Source organism: Melanerpes formicivorus, unplaced genomic scaffold (genome assembly GCF_026170545.1).
Source record: "Melanerpes formicivorus ecotype bairdi unplaced genomic scaffold, bMelFor1.0.p_v2 SCAF_16, whole genome shotgun sequence".
In the NCBI taxonomy this organism is placed as follows: domain Eukaryota; kingdom Metazoa; phylum Chordata; class Aves; order Piciformes; family Picidae; genus Melanerpes; species Melanerpes formicivorus.
The window spans coordinates 6,523,614-6,538,721 of NW_027142368.1; the positions used below are offsets into that span (position 1 = coordinate 6,523,614).

General features: G+C 38.3%; 1 protein-coding gene across 1 annotated transcript in view; it reads left to right on the forward strand.

Annotated features, from left to right (window-relative positions):
* Positions 1 to 15,108, forward strand: part of SPON1 (spondin 1) — a 144,857-nt gene that overhangs the window by 45,412 nt on the left and 84,337 nt on the right. Inside the window, exons 5-6 of the mRNA XM_068147894.1 lie at positions 1,383 to 1,505; positions 3,830 to 3,978. Of these exons, the coding sequence (XP_068003995.1) occupies positions 1,383 to 1,505; positions 3,830 to 3,978 (272 nt within the window). The remainder of the gene's footprint in view (positions 1 to 1,382; positions 1,506 to 3,829; positions 3,979 to 15,108) is intronic.

The following is a 15,108-nucleotide window of genomic DNA, read 5'->3' on the forward strand; positions in this document are numbered from 1 at the left end:
AGGTAAAGTAAAACATTTTTCAGACCTTCTTGTTGTGTTCTGCTTATTTCTCTTAACTCATATCAAGCTAAGACTTTGACACCTCAAACAGCTTCATCCAGGTTCAGATATGGGATCTCCTATTCAGTTGTTTTTTCTTGTAACATACACTGTTCCTCATAAAATCTTCCTAGCCTGTCTTTAGATGTGATACTTACACCCTTTTTACATGGTCTTTGTGTGAAACTTGTTTGTCTCCAGAGCACTTAGTTTATTAACTCCTGGGCTGCTTCATCCTTTCCTAAACCAAAGTATTGCAGTTGGCTATTGCATCCTGTTGAAGAATATAGGATATATGTGGGGAGAGAAATGGCTTGAGAGTGCTCTCAAGGAGAACAACTTGGGGGTGTCAGTTGATGAAAAGCTCAACATGAGCCAAGAATGTGCACTTGCAGCCCAGGAAGCCAACTGTGTCCTGGGCTGTAGCAAAGGCAGTGTGATCAACAGGGTGAGGGAGGGTGAGAGAGGCCCCTCTGTTCGGCTCTCACGGGATGCCACCTCGAGTGCAATTTTGGTACCCCCAGCATAAGAGGGACACTGAACTGCTGGAGTAGGTCCAGAGGGGGGCTAAAAGATGATCAGAGGGATGGAGCACCTCCTCTGTAGGGACAGGCTGCAAGAGTTGGGGCTGCTCAGCCTAGAGAAAAGAAGGCTGCAGGGATACTTTATAGTGGCCTTCCAGTACCCAAAGGGGGCCTACACGAAAGCTGTGAAGGGACTTTTTTCAAGGCCTTGTAGTGATGGCACAAGAGGAAATGACTTTAAGCCTGAGGAGGGTCGACTTAGATTGGAAATTATGAAGAAATTCTTTTCAGTGAGGGTGGTGAGATGCTGGAACAGGTTGCCTTAGGGAGGTCATGAATGCCCACTTCCTGGAGACATTCAAGCCCAGATTGGATGAGGCCTTGAGTGACCTGGTCTAGCAAAATGTGTCCCTGCTCACAGCAGGAGGTTGGAGTTAGATGATTTTGGAGGTCCCTTCCAACCTAGACCAATCTATGAATGCATGAATTTATATGGTTTGGCCATTCACAGATTTCAAGCCTGTTGTGTTTTGAGGTCCATATTAAATAAATATGCAGAAAGAAACCTCATTTGAATCTCAAGAAGACTGAAATATTTGTCATCTTCTTTGAAAATATGGATTTAAATAAATATATCCAGACATAAATAAGATCCAAGTACTTCAGGATTCTACTTTAATCTAGTGTAGCCCAATTTAAAAGTAAGCAAAGAGAGAGATTAATTCAGATTTATTTACTGGAGTATATATTATGGCATATTTGTTGTCATCTGTTGATTTTGAGCTGTAATCATTATCAATGAATACTCTGCTTTTTCAGATTCAGCCTCAGAAGGTGTGACTGACAAACCAATTCTAGATTGTTGTGCCTGTGGGACTGCCAAATACAGATTAACTTTTTATGGAAACTGGTCAGAAAAAACACACCCCAAAGATTTCCCACGTGAGTATCATTCTTTTACTGTTGTTGTGCCATCTAGGGAATGCAGAGAAGGTTGGAGCTTGTGTTATGCCTTGTTGTCCTGCCTTGTGCTGGGCCTGCTTGTGATAGGATGCATTTTCCTGCCCTGCCCTGCGCTGCCCGCAGGCCTTTTGTGGCGGGAAAAGAGGACATCCATCTGGGGATGGGGGTCATGCCTTTATAGCCTTACCTTCTGCTTGTGCCACGGCAGGTGTCAGCCTGGGGTGGCTTCTTCATGGGTAGTGGAACCGCCTTGACAGTCTTGAGAGCCAGCCAGGCTCCCTGCCACATTGGAGAAGCTGTCCTGGTTGAAATCTCTCACCTCTACTTGTCCTTTGCCTTTGCCATTATGCGTCTGCACAGAGCTTCCATTCTCTGCAGCCGCCAGTCCTGTGCATCCTCATGTGTGACTCATGGAAGAGGCTGGGCTCTGGTTGCAAAGACATCAGATGTTCTTAATCTGTTTAGGATTGTGGGAGCATGAGAAGCTTCGGAGTGTATGAAATGATTGATTACCCATTTTACTAAAGAGATAAAAGCACTCTAGTTGCTCTCTCAAGTGATAGGTTTCTCTTTACCAGGGCCTTTGTGGAACCTTCTCTTTCAATAAGTTTCAGTAAGTGCCACTTACTGTGTTTCGAGGAAAGCTGCTATGACTTGTGCAACAGTTAGACCTATGTGCTAGGAAGAAAGAATGGGCGAAAGTGGTGGTCCTGTCACTGGACCTGAATGACAATATCTCTCTGTGGTTTCACAAGGTGCCAGTGTATATTTAAGGAACAATTACTACATCTTAGATTGAGAAACCATCTTCTGACACTGTAGTCTCCTCAGTTATTACTTGGGCAGGGAGGTGGCTTAATTTTGGTGGAGCTTTTTTTACTTTTTCCACACACCCCCTCCCCCTCTTTCTCTCCCATTTAGGGCTCAATTACTCATTAGCTTTAATTGTTAGGGATCTGAGCAGCCTGGTCTAATTGAAGGTGCCCTTGCTTATTGCAGGGAAGTTGGGCTACATGACCTTTGAAGGTCCTTTCCAATCCAAACTCTTCTATTATTCTGTGACTCTGACAACATCAAGCCTGCTATAATTGAGAGCTCAGCAGATGTCCAAGTTTAGCACTAGGGAAACTATGGAGGCATTGTTTGCTGTGTTGCTATGCCATCTCCTTCTGCTTGATATTCTGCTTGATAAACCTTTCCAGCTTTTCTCCCCTACCACTGAAGTTGTTTTTTTAATTTATTTATAATCTATTTTCTATTTTCCTGTGATGAGATTCCTTTATCTGACTTGATCTGTTCAGTTCTCCACACTTTTTCAATTTTTTCCTGTCCCACCTTTCCTATGTTAAATTAGCATTCCTTTTATTTTTTTCTAAGTTTTCATTTTTTTCTAGCTTTCAGCTGTTTTACTACTACTCTCTACCTTCTGCTTTAAGTACTTAGTGTTGCCTCATCCCATCATTCTGTCCCACCCCTCCCCTAGTCTTTGCACTGTTACTTGAGTGTCAGCTTGTGTGAGCATTTTTTTCTCCTCCTGTTGCTTTAAGCCCATATCTTGGCAAAGTGTTATTTAAGACTTGAGTGAATTAATTTCTATTTCCAGTACTGTGGGACTTCTGTGACTCCTTACTTTTTCTTGATTCTCTTTTCAATTCCATCAAACTAACATTTTATCTTTAAACTTTTTTTTTTCCCCAAAAAAGAAAAGGAACTAAAACAGGGACCCTTTTGCCTACTTCCACAACTCTTGGCTGCTAATCTGCTGTGACCACCCAAATACAAATCTAGTGGACTGGTGAAAACCAGTAGCTCTCAATAAGGAAATGACTTTCTGTAAAATCTTTGTGTGAACACTGGAGTCTACCCTTGCAGGTTTCATCCTCAAAAATGTTTTACCTGGAAACCTAAAATTAAAAGATTGTTAAACTTCCTGAAGAAGTGGAATTTTCAGTGAACAAAAAAATATAAGCCTATCTGCTTGTGGATGCTGCTTGATTAGCTGGAATACAATTCTTCTCACCATTTTTGCCTATGTTGTTACAGCTAACAATTATTGACACTTTATTCTAGAGTTCTGTAGTTCAATGGCTAATTCTTATTAATCAAAAGATACTGTGCATGTAGGTAGTAAGAACTGCCAGCCTGAAACACATACAAAAGCTTGGGTACTGGTGAAGAATGGGTATTCCAAAGCTTTTAAGTTTAATAGAAAATGAGGAAATATTATTTTAGGTTGTCTTGATGGTTGATTTTAAATGTTTATAAATGTTATTATTATGAATTATTTTTCCCCCTCCTGAAAGGACGCACCAACCACTGGTCTGCAATCATCGGTAGCTCTCACTCGAAGAACTACATCCTTTGGGAGTATGGAGGATATGCTAGTGAAGGTGTCAAACAAGTTGCAGAGTTGGGGTCCCCAGTAAAGATGGAAGAAGAAATTCGACAGCAAGTAAGCATAATTTTATATTTACTTTAAACAAAAGGCATCCTGCTTTGGCCTGGGAATGATTCGTCATTGACAACATCTGTGAATGTCATTTTGCTGGCTGGTTTTCATTTAACCGGATTAGGAGATCTAGCTGGCTTTTTTCAAGTCATTCTTACTCTGGCAAAAGATTTTGCTTGTGCAAGAACAATTGCAGTATTCTGAACTTAGGAAATCTGTGTCATGCAAAAAGTAAAGGAGGCAGAAAAGCAAAATTCATCTCTCCAGGTTTAATTGTGAAGACACATAGAGTTTCTTAAAGGAATACCATGGATTTGGGAAGCAGTAGACCTTATTTCTTTTTGAAATGATTCATTTTTAGTTTATAGTATATTGTAGGGTTTTTTGGGGGTAGATTTTTGGTAAGCACCTTACGTGCAATTTTCTGCAGATTCATTCAAGTTAGAAAATGCTACAGAAGAGCGAGGTGATTCTTGCTGCTGAGAGGAGAGCTTTACACAAGTGCACTCCTAAAATCTGATGAATCAGGATTATGGTTTAAGGGCAAAAGAGCCTTTACAGCGTATTATCTTACAAGGGATTGATTCAGCTGCACAGAAATCAATCTTTCAAATAGTTTATAGATTATTTTGTTCCATCAAGTAACAAGCAACCAAATAAAATATAGCAGGACATGGTGATGATTATTATTAGGATGTCTACCTCCAGGAAATTTAAGGACTCATTGGAAAGTGAGCTCAGTTATAAGACAGAAAGAATGTAAATATTATTACATATAAGAGAGCCATGCATACATTTTTATGTAGATGTATGTACATGGGAGGGAAGGCAGAAATTGCCCCTAAAAGTTTATAATGTTGTACAGACAATTTTTGTGCTTTATTCTGGTGCCTGGCCCCTGTGTGTTTTCTGTGAAGTTTCTTAGGTGAATACATAGAAGCATACTTAGGGATCCAGCATCTGTGTCGTTGATATTATCTAAGGCTGTAGTAAGAAAAAAAAAGTCTAATGGTTTTTGTGAATTATTACTAAAAAATTATCATTGATGTGTGAAGCAAAGGGGGGAAAAGCTCTCTTTAAACAGAGCTTTGTTAAAGTCTCCTAACAATTGTGGTTTTGCCTGAAGGTTCTCGAGCATAAACATTTCTGCTCTCCGTTTCACAAACTGCTGAATCATCAGCAGCTTTTCTTCTTGACTGACCACCTTCGAATGCTTTGATTTGTATTGCTACTGTAAAGAGCTTGTGTGATATTTTTGCATGGTTGGCCTTGGGTACTGTAAACTTGGTTTGTAGTCTGTTTATCTGGGAGAACTTAAAGGAACTAATCAACCTTGTTGTTAAACTTTTCCTGACAGCCTGGAAGGAAAAGCACAGCACATAAGAGGTTTACTAAAACAGTCTGTCAAGTGGTCAATGTGTACAATAGGATAATTCATGTATTATACTTTGGGGTTTTTAAATGAACAAAGGATGGAAAGGGAATTATGTGAGCAAAAGAATGTTCACTGACTCCTGTATCTCTGAAATACATTGTCATTCACTTTGCTTTGAAAAAGCCTGATTTGACCCAAACCTATTATTTGATAAACCATCTGGACAGAAACAAATACAGAATTTGAAATGGGAATTCTGCACCCATATTGTGAGTTCTTTGTTTAAACAAGCAGACAAGATGGTTAAAAGATGAAGCAAAAAAGCACTCTGAGAATATTATTGTGCTGTGGATGAGCTTTTAATTGTTAGAGCACAGTTACTCCATGTGTGGTTCTTCTGTTTGAAAGATTATGAGAGTTGGCAGATATTAAGCACATTTTGTGCTTAACTTTTGAAATGGTATTTAGCCTTGTGTCAGAATGATAGTGAAATAGTGCTGTGGTTAACAGTGCCTTTTCAAGTGTGGTCAAGTTGCATTTTGCCAGGTTTAGTAACAAGAACAGGAAAATGCTGTAAAATTACTGGATACCCACTCTTATAAAGTTGTAAGTCACAGTGAAACATTGTGGCCACCACAGCTCATTTGGCTTTGTGGTACATCTTGAATCCACTTGTGTTACTTGTCTGCAGAGCTAGGCCAGGTGCCTTATGGTCGTAGCAAAGTTAAGGTCTTTTCTGCTGTTAAGGAGTTCTGAAAACCAGATGGAGAGTTTTTGCCCTTATGATCTAGAAACTGTTGAGCTATTTTAGTTTTGTTACGTGATGGATGGGGGTTGCCTTGCAAGGAACAAGCGCTATGATTTAGTATGACTGTTGAAGCCATGGTGCAGAGAAGATGACAGGCCTTTGCTGTTGTTGTTACAAAAATTCTGTCTCTATATACTGGGGTATAATGATGCCTTGCAGGGAATTTCTGCCTCTGCTTAGAATTAGGAAGTGCTTTTGGAAATGGTCATCACTGAACTGACTGCTGTTAGGAGATTGTTTTCATCCAATACAACCTCGTGTTGACTTGCGCGTGCTGCATGTAGCTGTGCCATGCAAATGCTGCATCAGAGCACTTCTCCCCCCCCACCCCCACCCCATGCTGAGAACCTGGCTCTGTCCACAGACCAAACTCAAGCTGCTCAGAAATGGGGAGTTCCTCCCCCAAATAAAGTAGCCTCCAGTCTGACATTTCCATTCCACAAGACAAATACTCTATTGATACATCAGTATTCTATATTGATAGTCTCTCAATGTCAGGGACACTGATACCCTTCTTAGAACTGCCAAGAGTCAGTGGCTGCTGGAAGGTCCAGCTTCTGTCCATCTGCTGCTGGGAGGAGCTGCAGGAGCTTGTTGGATAATGCTATCTTTACCCCTTTTTTCAGAAGTTATTGACAGTTTCCTTTCTTCCCTCATACTTTGTTAGCTGAGGACTGCTAATTGTTTTGGTTACAGACAAGTAGAGATTATAAGGGAGGAAAAAGGTTTTATTTTCAATTTGTTGTGCTTTTATGAGCAGTTACTATTGCATAATAAATAAACTTGAATTTTTCTTTTTTTTTTTTTTTTTAAACTCCAGGTTGTAAGCTCTCATCTTGCTTAATGAATTTAAGAAGTTTCACACCTCTAAATTGCATGGGGGTCTTTGAAGTTTTGCCCTCTGAATAATTAATCAGTTATTGATATGAAATAATTTGCATAATCAACCAGTGAGTGAAGGTTTTATCTACTAGTTCAACAATTAGTTTCCCTTTTATTTACCTTAATTTGCCTTGCTGCTTTTCTTCCAGTTATCAGAGAGCCTCCATTTCTAATATGAACCAACTTTTGCATAAAATACGACAATCAGACTCTCTTTGGATTAAAAAAAAACCCTTCAGCCAAGGTAGAATTCTTTTGCAGAAGACAGACCCTTCAAAAAGAATAATAATAATAATAATAATAAAAATCTGGTTCAACTCCAGGACTGTTCTTTCCTGAGTGAATCCTAATGGAATTCTTGCAGAAATGAGACCAACAAAAAAATCCTAATGTTTTAAAATGTCTTTAATAGTTGAGCAGCCCATCAAAGCTTATAAAAATTTTCTCTGCCTCTTTGGTAACTGCCTGAATTGCAATAAAATAATGCTAGAGGAGGGAAACAATTGCTTCTGTAGATTCATTCATTTGGGCAGTGTGCAGTAATTTTAGCTCTCCAGTACACAGACATAAAAGTCACTAGGAAATGTCTGTTCCAGGCAATATCATTGGATTGCTAGATATTATTTGCTAATTTTTAAGTCTTTTTAAATGCCTTGCCTTTTCATTTCCTCCAGTTAAGTTTTATCGTACTGTTCTGCTGTCACAAAGTTATTACTGTCCTGTAGCAGATCAGTCCAGTGGAAAGATGCAATGAAATAACTTTCAAATTATTTTCTGTAGTGTTTTTAAGAAGATGTACATTTCAGATGCATTGATTCTGCTGGTGCTGCTAATACTGCAGTACAAACTCCATCTGATACTGAAAGTTCTCGGCACTACTGACACCGAGACTTTGGTCAGAGAAACCTGTCTGATCTTCCGATTTTTACTTGCAGTTACTCTGTTTCAGAATTGTAGCTCTAAATCCTGACAAGCACAACAATTGCATTTGAGGAGTGACTCTGTGGCGCTCAGAACTGCCGTACAGCAACAGAAGCAGAATATTAAGTAACATAAAATACAGAAAAGCTGACACTGCTAATGTCAAATTGTTTGATGAACGTGTGCAGCAGATGCTTAGGCTCCTCCCCTGGGAGGCACTGCCGAAACTCCTGTTGACTTCAGTGAGGTCTGGAGTTTGAGGGTCAGAGTAGAGTACTACTAAAATTAGGGAAGAGCTTACTTCTCTCTGAACACTTTCATCTGCAGTGGCTTAACCTGTGATTAAAATGCAGTGTCTGCATAGCCAGTGGCATTCCAGCTGCCTGTTAAGGAGGTGCTGCAAATGCTAAAACAATGCCTGAATTCCCATTAGCAGCATTTGTCGAGAGCCACGGTATCTTCCCATTTTCTCTCTTACTGTATTGTAAATATTGTTCAAAGGAACGGCATGATCTACTGGCTGAAGCTGAAGAGTCCCACTAGCTCATCTGACTTGCAAATGCTTAATTATTCAGATCAATTTTCAACTTAAACACAAAGGCAAAAAAACCCACAATGTCAAGTTTATTGTTCTGGCATTAGCTTTTCGGAGTATTTTGCTTGTGTAGGAACCTTAGTTCAGAACTCCATTATTGTGATTACATCAGCTGCTCATTCCTACCTAAATTCCAGAAGAACATTCAAGAAAACAACAACAAACAACCACACCCAAACCATGTAAAATCAAATATACATGTTGCAAAAAGAAATATGCATGCAAATGTATGAAAGTTATGGACCTGTGTCATTTTCTAAGCTGTCTCTGTTAAATGTCTAATAATCAAAATCAGATTTTGATCAGATACTGAAATCAAAATCTATTTAGTGCATTTGAGCTGCAGTGAAGAGGCATATTCGTGTATTATGTTATATATTTACATAGGGAATGTCCCAAAACACTGAAAAAGGTGGCTATTCATCAATATTTATTTAAACTTTTAACTGTGTTCTCTTAGGTTACTTTTGCAGTCTGGATCTGAAAGGACTCTAATGTGTTGTAGTTCAGTAAAAAACAGAAGCATGGCTTCATCTTTGGGTGAGGGAAAGTTAATGCTGTGGATTCCTCTTGAGCTCAGGAGAGAATAACATGCTTGCAGCTTGTTTGTTTCTTTGAAATTCATCATTTGACCATTGACATAAACCAACATACAAATTAATTTAGAAACTGTAATATGTCCTGAGACCTGAAACAGATTCAGGAGTTAGCACAAGGCTCAGATGAAAATGTCTGTTACTGTCATTAATTTCTGGTTACAAGCTCTCTGGGTTACTTTTTAAAAGATGTTACTAGATTCTTTGCCAGTTAGCTCTCTTCTGTGAACTTAGCTCGGCTCATTCATTGTATTTTTGCTTTAGTCAGTGATATCTTAAATAAATATCATTACTTATATCATGGCCTATACCCCTACCACAGAATGGTAGGGTTTGGAAGTGATCTCTGATGATCATCTAGTCCAGCACCCCTGCTAGAGAGAATCACCTGGAGTAAATCACCCAAGAACATTATGTGAAACAAAGCTACATAGCTGTTACTGGAGAAGAGATAATTGAGGGCAGAGTGGAATACCTGCATTGACATTCACAAATATGTGATGACAGTGTTGTGGCAAATTATATAGAACATTGGGCTCAAAAGCAGCTGTATTGATAAAATATTCTATAGATAGTGAGCCTTCAATTGTAATTTGGAAATCTATGTGAGATAGCTGTTTGTGTCACAGTAAGTCAGTCAGTGCTTTGCTAGGAAAAACAGAGTAGTTCAAATGTTTATTTTCTTCTTTTTAAATCAAATGAGTCCAGCACTGTGCTTAGAGTGGTCAGTGAGGTGCTTAAATAGCTGTAAATACCTTTGCTATATTGTAAGTCATCTAATTTGGACAGGTCAGTTTATACCTCTTGTCATAGTTTGTTTTTTTATACAATGCTAGTCAGTCTTGGGAAAAGGAAAAAAAGAGAGCTAAGTGACTGGATAAATTATTTACAGAAATGGAATGCATCATAAAATTCTTATTTCTGCTGTGTTCCCTCTAAGTTTCTGAATACTTCCTTTTGAATACTTTTTCAATAATTTAAAAACCTTTAGTACATGCAATACTTTAAAAACATCTTATTTAAGAATGAATGTCAACATAGAGAGCAGATTCTTTAAATTATCCTCTATTTTTAAAACAGGGATTAAGTGTGAGTGCATTTGTGTCTTGCGATGTTTTAAACTGCGTGATATGAGAAAGGATTTATTGCTTCTATTTGGATTTAAATTCCAATATTAGTTGACAGTGGAGTGATACTGGAAAAGGATGGATGATTTCTTGAAGAGTGTAATTTTCAGCATGCATAAATCAGAACTGCAGCTTGTCATTTCACATATGCTTATTAATCTATTAGCTGTACCTTCTCTTTTTTTCCATTTGAGAGAGGATTCTTAATATGAGGGTAAGGGGAATGAAGAGAGGGGGAATAGAGCAAAAAGTTACAGCTGTGTTCATGTTATATTTATAAGGAGCATAATGTTAATTTGGCTTTGTAGTTGTAAAGGTTGAGATCAACAAAATGATGGTTTATTATTTATGTTCGTGTTGCTAAGAGGAAGAAGCTGTGCCTTGGAGCTGTGCAGAAAGTTGAGGACATGAGCAATGTGCATTCTAGCTAACATTGTGTAAATCTGTCTAGTCACACGTGACTCTAATAAAATACCAATTAATATCTGTGGACTGTTTTCAGGGGGCTTTTTCATGTCCCCTAGACTCATGCTCCAAAGCATCATAATTCAGCATTTGTTTTTAGTGTTCTTCCAGACCAATTAGGTTAGTTCAAGTACTCAGCTGGACACCACCATTATACCATCTTCACAGATTCAGTTTCTCCCAACAATTTTCAGATCTTCCTTTGTTACATGTATGGGGTTTTGCTTGTGTTTCTCTTACAGGTGAGAATGGGCCTCTAAAAGCAGTTTTCCGTAACTGCATGTAGTGCTTTCTGCTGGAAACTTCCCTGTGACTTTTTGTGGTGGGTTGAAATTTCCCCCCAGCATTAAATTTTCAGGGAGACCAACTCAATCAGAAGCAAATTGAGCTGTCTTTACAAGCAAAAACTACACTCTACAATGGAATTCAATGAATATGTACAAAATATACAGTATTTACAATATTATGGTGACAGGTTGGACTCGATGATCTTTGAGGTCCCTTCCAACCTTAGGAATACTGAATACTTACAATTAGCAAACAACACGGAAACCTCCCCAGTCACAAAGACCAGGGAAGCTGCTCCACTGCCCCCCCCGCTCCACTGTACTGAGAGAGAGAGCGGACTTGAGAGGAGAGCAGTGTTAGGCTTACCTCAAAGCCAGACAGAAGCACACTGTCTCCAAAGTGAAGCAGTAACAGCCAAGATCAGAAGAGAAAAGGAATAGGAATGGAAGTGAAATGTGAAGAATTGTTATGATACAGCTTCTGTTATCTCAGACATTTATCCAATGAATTTGTTTAGAATATTCTTTTGTTTTCCTTTTTACACCCAATAGTGATTTATTTATTGTTTTTTTTTACTTCTCCACTCAAAATCTGCAGCTAAATTTTAAAGGCATAGCCTGAAACTACCACACTTTTAAAATAAAAACCAAAGGAACGCCCAGCTCTCTTTCTTCATTAGTTTGAAAGCAATTTATGCAAAGGCAAATACGTGTGCTTGAGCATCACTACTTTTTCCTCTGGAGGTGTTTTTCTTAGCACACAAGATGCATGTGTCTCCCCAACCTTTGAAGCAAAGCATGCATGAGTTCTTTAAAATTATTTGCAGCCAAGGTCTGTTCCTACCTCTCCATTTCTGCTTGGCTTAAAAAGGCTACAGTACTGCAAATAAATTACATATCTTGGTTATTGAAACTATATGACAAGAATATGTGCTGTATTACTTAAACAGCTTGTGTTGATGGCAAATTGAAAATGCGTGATTGCTTTTTATAGGGGTTTGAATGCCAGTCACAGATCTCCTAAGAAATGTAATACAGAATGTTGGTTTTTTTCCCTTCAGTTTGCAAAGGTAAATGCAATTTTTCTATATCCCATATAAATTCACTTTAATAATCACTTCTTAAACCGGAGATTTAAAAATTTGCTGTGTCATGACTCAAATAAAAATGTTTCATTTGAGTTATATGGGCAAAAATATATCCACAATAGACTCCTAAGATATGAAACCTGTCAGTAAGTTATCTGTCAGCTACCACATTGGATATTTCCTGGTTAATTTGTTCTTTTTTTTTTTCTTTCTACACAAAGAATTGGGTAGAGTTTATGCACTGTGCTTCTGTGCTGCTTTTTTGCTTTGTTCTTTTCATATATGCAAATAGATGGAGGAGGTAAAGAGACTCAGAAAAGCGCAACCAACCTTCATCACTCAGTACAGAAGTGTTAAATGCTAGAATATCATCTAGCAGTACTTAAGAATCTTTAATTGATTTCTTTTCTGTAACTTGCAATGTAGAAGACTGTGGTTCACCACATCAATACCTACTGTGCCTTTGGCAGTCGGTGGTCATTGCCAACCCTGCATTTCCATCTGGTTTTGGATGGCTGACACAGACCCTCAGTGCTTTTGCATCCAGTAGCAGTAGCATTGCCCCAAAGCTGTGGACAACGGACAGAATTATTTTAATCAAACACAAGTAATGCAATGCATTCAGACAGCCCAAGACCTGAGTTTCTGTAGGTGTCCTTTTGAAGTGGGGCATTTTTACAGCTTGCTGTGTATATTTTGTACGTGCACACATCAGTGTCTGTAGGCAAACATACTCAGCTGATTCTACATTTCAGCAATGTTAGGAATGTGAAAGGCAGATTAGTCCTTGATTCTGCATGTAATACCAATGATACTGATGTTTTTTAATTCAGACAGAAGTCTGCCTATGTGAAAGTCAGTGCATCTTTGCAGGCTTGGGACTCACCTGCTTGAGGCAACTTTTGGTTGCATGGAATGGTTTTTAACTGGCAATAGTTAAGCTGCATTAACTCCTCAGGTGGAAACTTATTCTGGAGAGGTGTCTTTCATGAGTTTCAGCTTACTAATGTTCCAACACACTGAAAGGCATCTAAACAAATGTCCAAAACTTCAGAAAAGCATTCTAACACAGAGTAACAGTCCTCATAGGCAATCTGATTTACTGTAGTCTGTTGAGGCTTTGTAGACAAATTCAAAATTACAAGGGTGTATCTGTAAGAAGGTAAGAATCAAGAGTATCCTGTCCTGAGAGATACTGAGCAGAGACACCTTTCCTTGAAATTACTGCATCAAGGCTCATTAGATTCAGTTGAAAGGCACCTCATTACTTTAATGACACTTAACATCCTCACAGCCTCACAGCTTACTTAGTTGGTTATAATCCCAGTGACTTCACTAGGAAAATTCTGTAAACTTTCTTCATGCGGTTAATAGGTGGTTTGGGGCACACATCCTGTGGGGTGTGTCATCACATATTACCTCACAGGACAGAGGTCCAAATCAAAATCAGTTTTGGTTTGTTTTTTTTCTACATAAAGTTCAGGTTTGCATTTCAGAGTTAAATTCCAGGGGAAACGAGCCTTGGATAGATAACGTGTTTGGAGTTGAGGAGGAGCAGAGTGTATTTGCAAATGAATTTACCTGTACAAGAGTTAGTGTCTATTTTGTGGAATCACATTTTTACTTCTGCAATACCTTCAGCAGAAATGCCACTCAGTCTCACCACTTCTGCAACAATGTAAGGGAAAGTAGAGGGCAAAAATCATTTTCACTGAACAAAATAAGGTGAAGGCCTACTGTGTTCCATAGGTACATGGTTGTTATAAATGCTTCCCTTTTCAGAAGTTAATGATGTGATTGCTGCACTACTTAAGAGATGAGAACTTGTCTATAATGAGCATATTCTGAATAGATATTTAATGCATCTTTTTTAGCTCTCCCTGTGGTTGGGAGTACTTATTGAGGTCTTCATTTACAATAGATTACTGCTGCTTTTTAAAAGTACTTTCTCACTCTCCATAATTGATGTATTAGTATATCTCCTAAGCATATTTTCTTGTTCATCTTTACTCTGTTCAGATTAAACAAAATGGTCATTAGATCATAAAGAAATAAAATATTCACTTTGCAATTTAGTGTAAAAAAGCTGCTATTATCTGTCAAACAGAAAGATTAACTTTGCCTTCAGGTACATTTTTAATGGCCTTTTAAATATAGCCCTGAACCACTGTAACATGCAGTAATACACGAAGAACTTTCTTCATTGGGGAAGTATATCTTAATGAGGTGTCAGCCCCAGAATTTCTTGCTCAGCTCCAGCTCTTTGCTGTGAAAGATTTTTATCCATAGTTATCTGAATTCATGACACAGTTGCAACACAGGTTAAAATTAGGAAGACAATTTTTACTTTATTACTTGCTATAGACTTTTTAATAGGCTTTAATTAAAATGTCAGAGATAATATTCTCTCTGTATATTTCTTGTTCAAATAACAGTGGAGGGCATGAGTTTGTAAAGATAGGAAATGATCCAATGTTCAGTGTGCAAGCATAAATTGCATTCGAAAGCAGGTATTAAACTCTGAAACAAACCCAAAATTTTCTTCTTAAAAACGTAGACTTATGAAATGAGATGTCTTTCCCTTATTCCCTATAGCCCTTCACTACTTTCCTCCATTGCTTTTTCCTTCTAAAGGAGAAAAAGGGAATGTTTCAAATGGCAAAAGTAATTTTTGAAGGGCATCAGGGAATCAGAGGACACTTCTCTTTTTATGATTTATGTATTTTATATCTGATAGTACTCAAATATATGCAGCAGCATAGCTGAAAAGCTCTTCTTGCCAGTAATAGTCACGTTTACTATCCATCAAACTGGATAAACTTTGTAAAGGAACAGGGCATTAATGACTGATTAATTTGATCAGGAGCAATTGCAGCCAGATATATTTTATTGATCAGTCCATTATTAATGCTGTCGTGGCTCCAAAGTCAGAGTGTTCACAGGCAACCAGAGAAGTATCAATATTCAGTAGTTTTGATTGTTAATGACA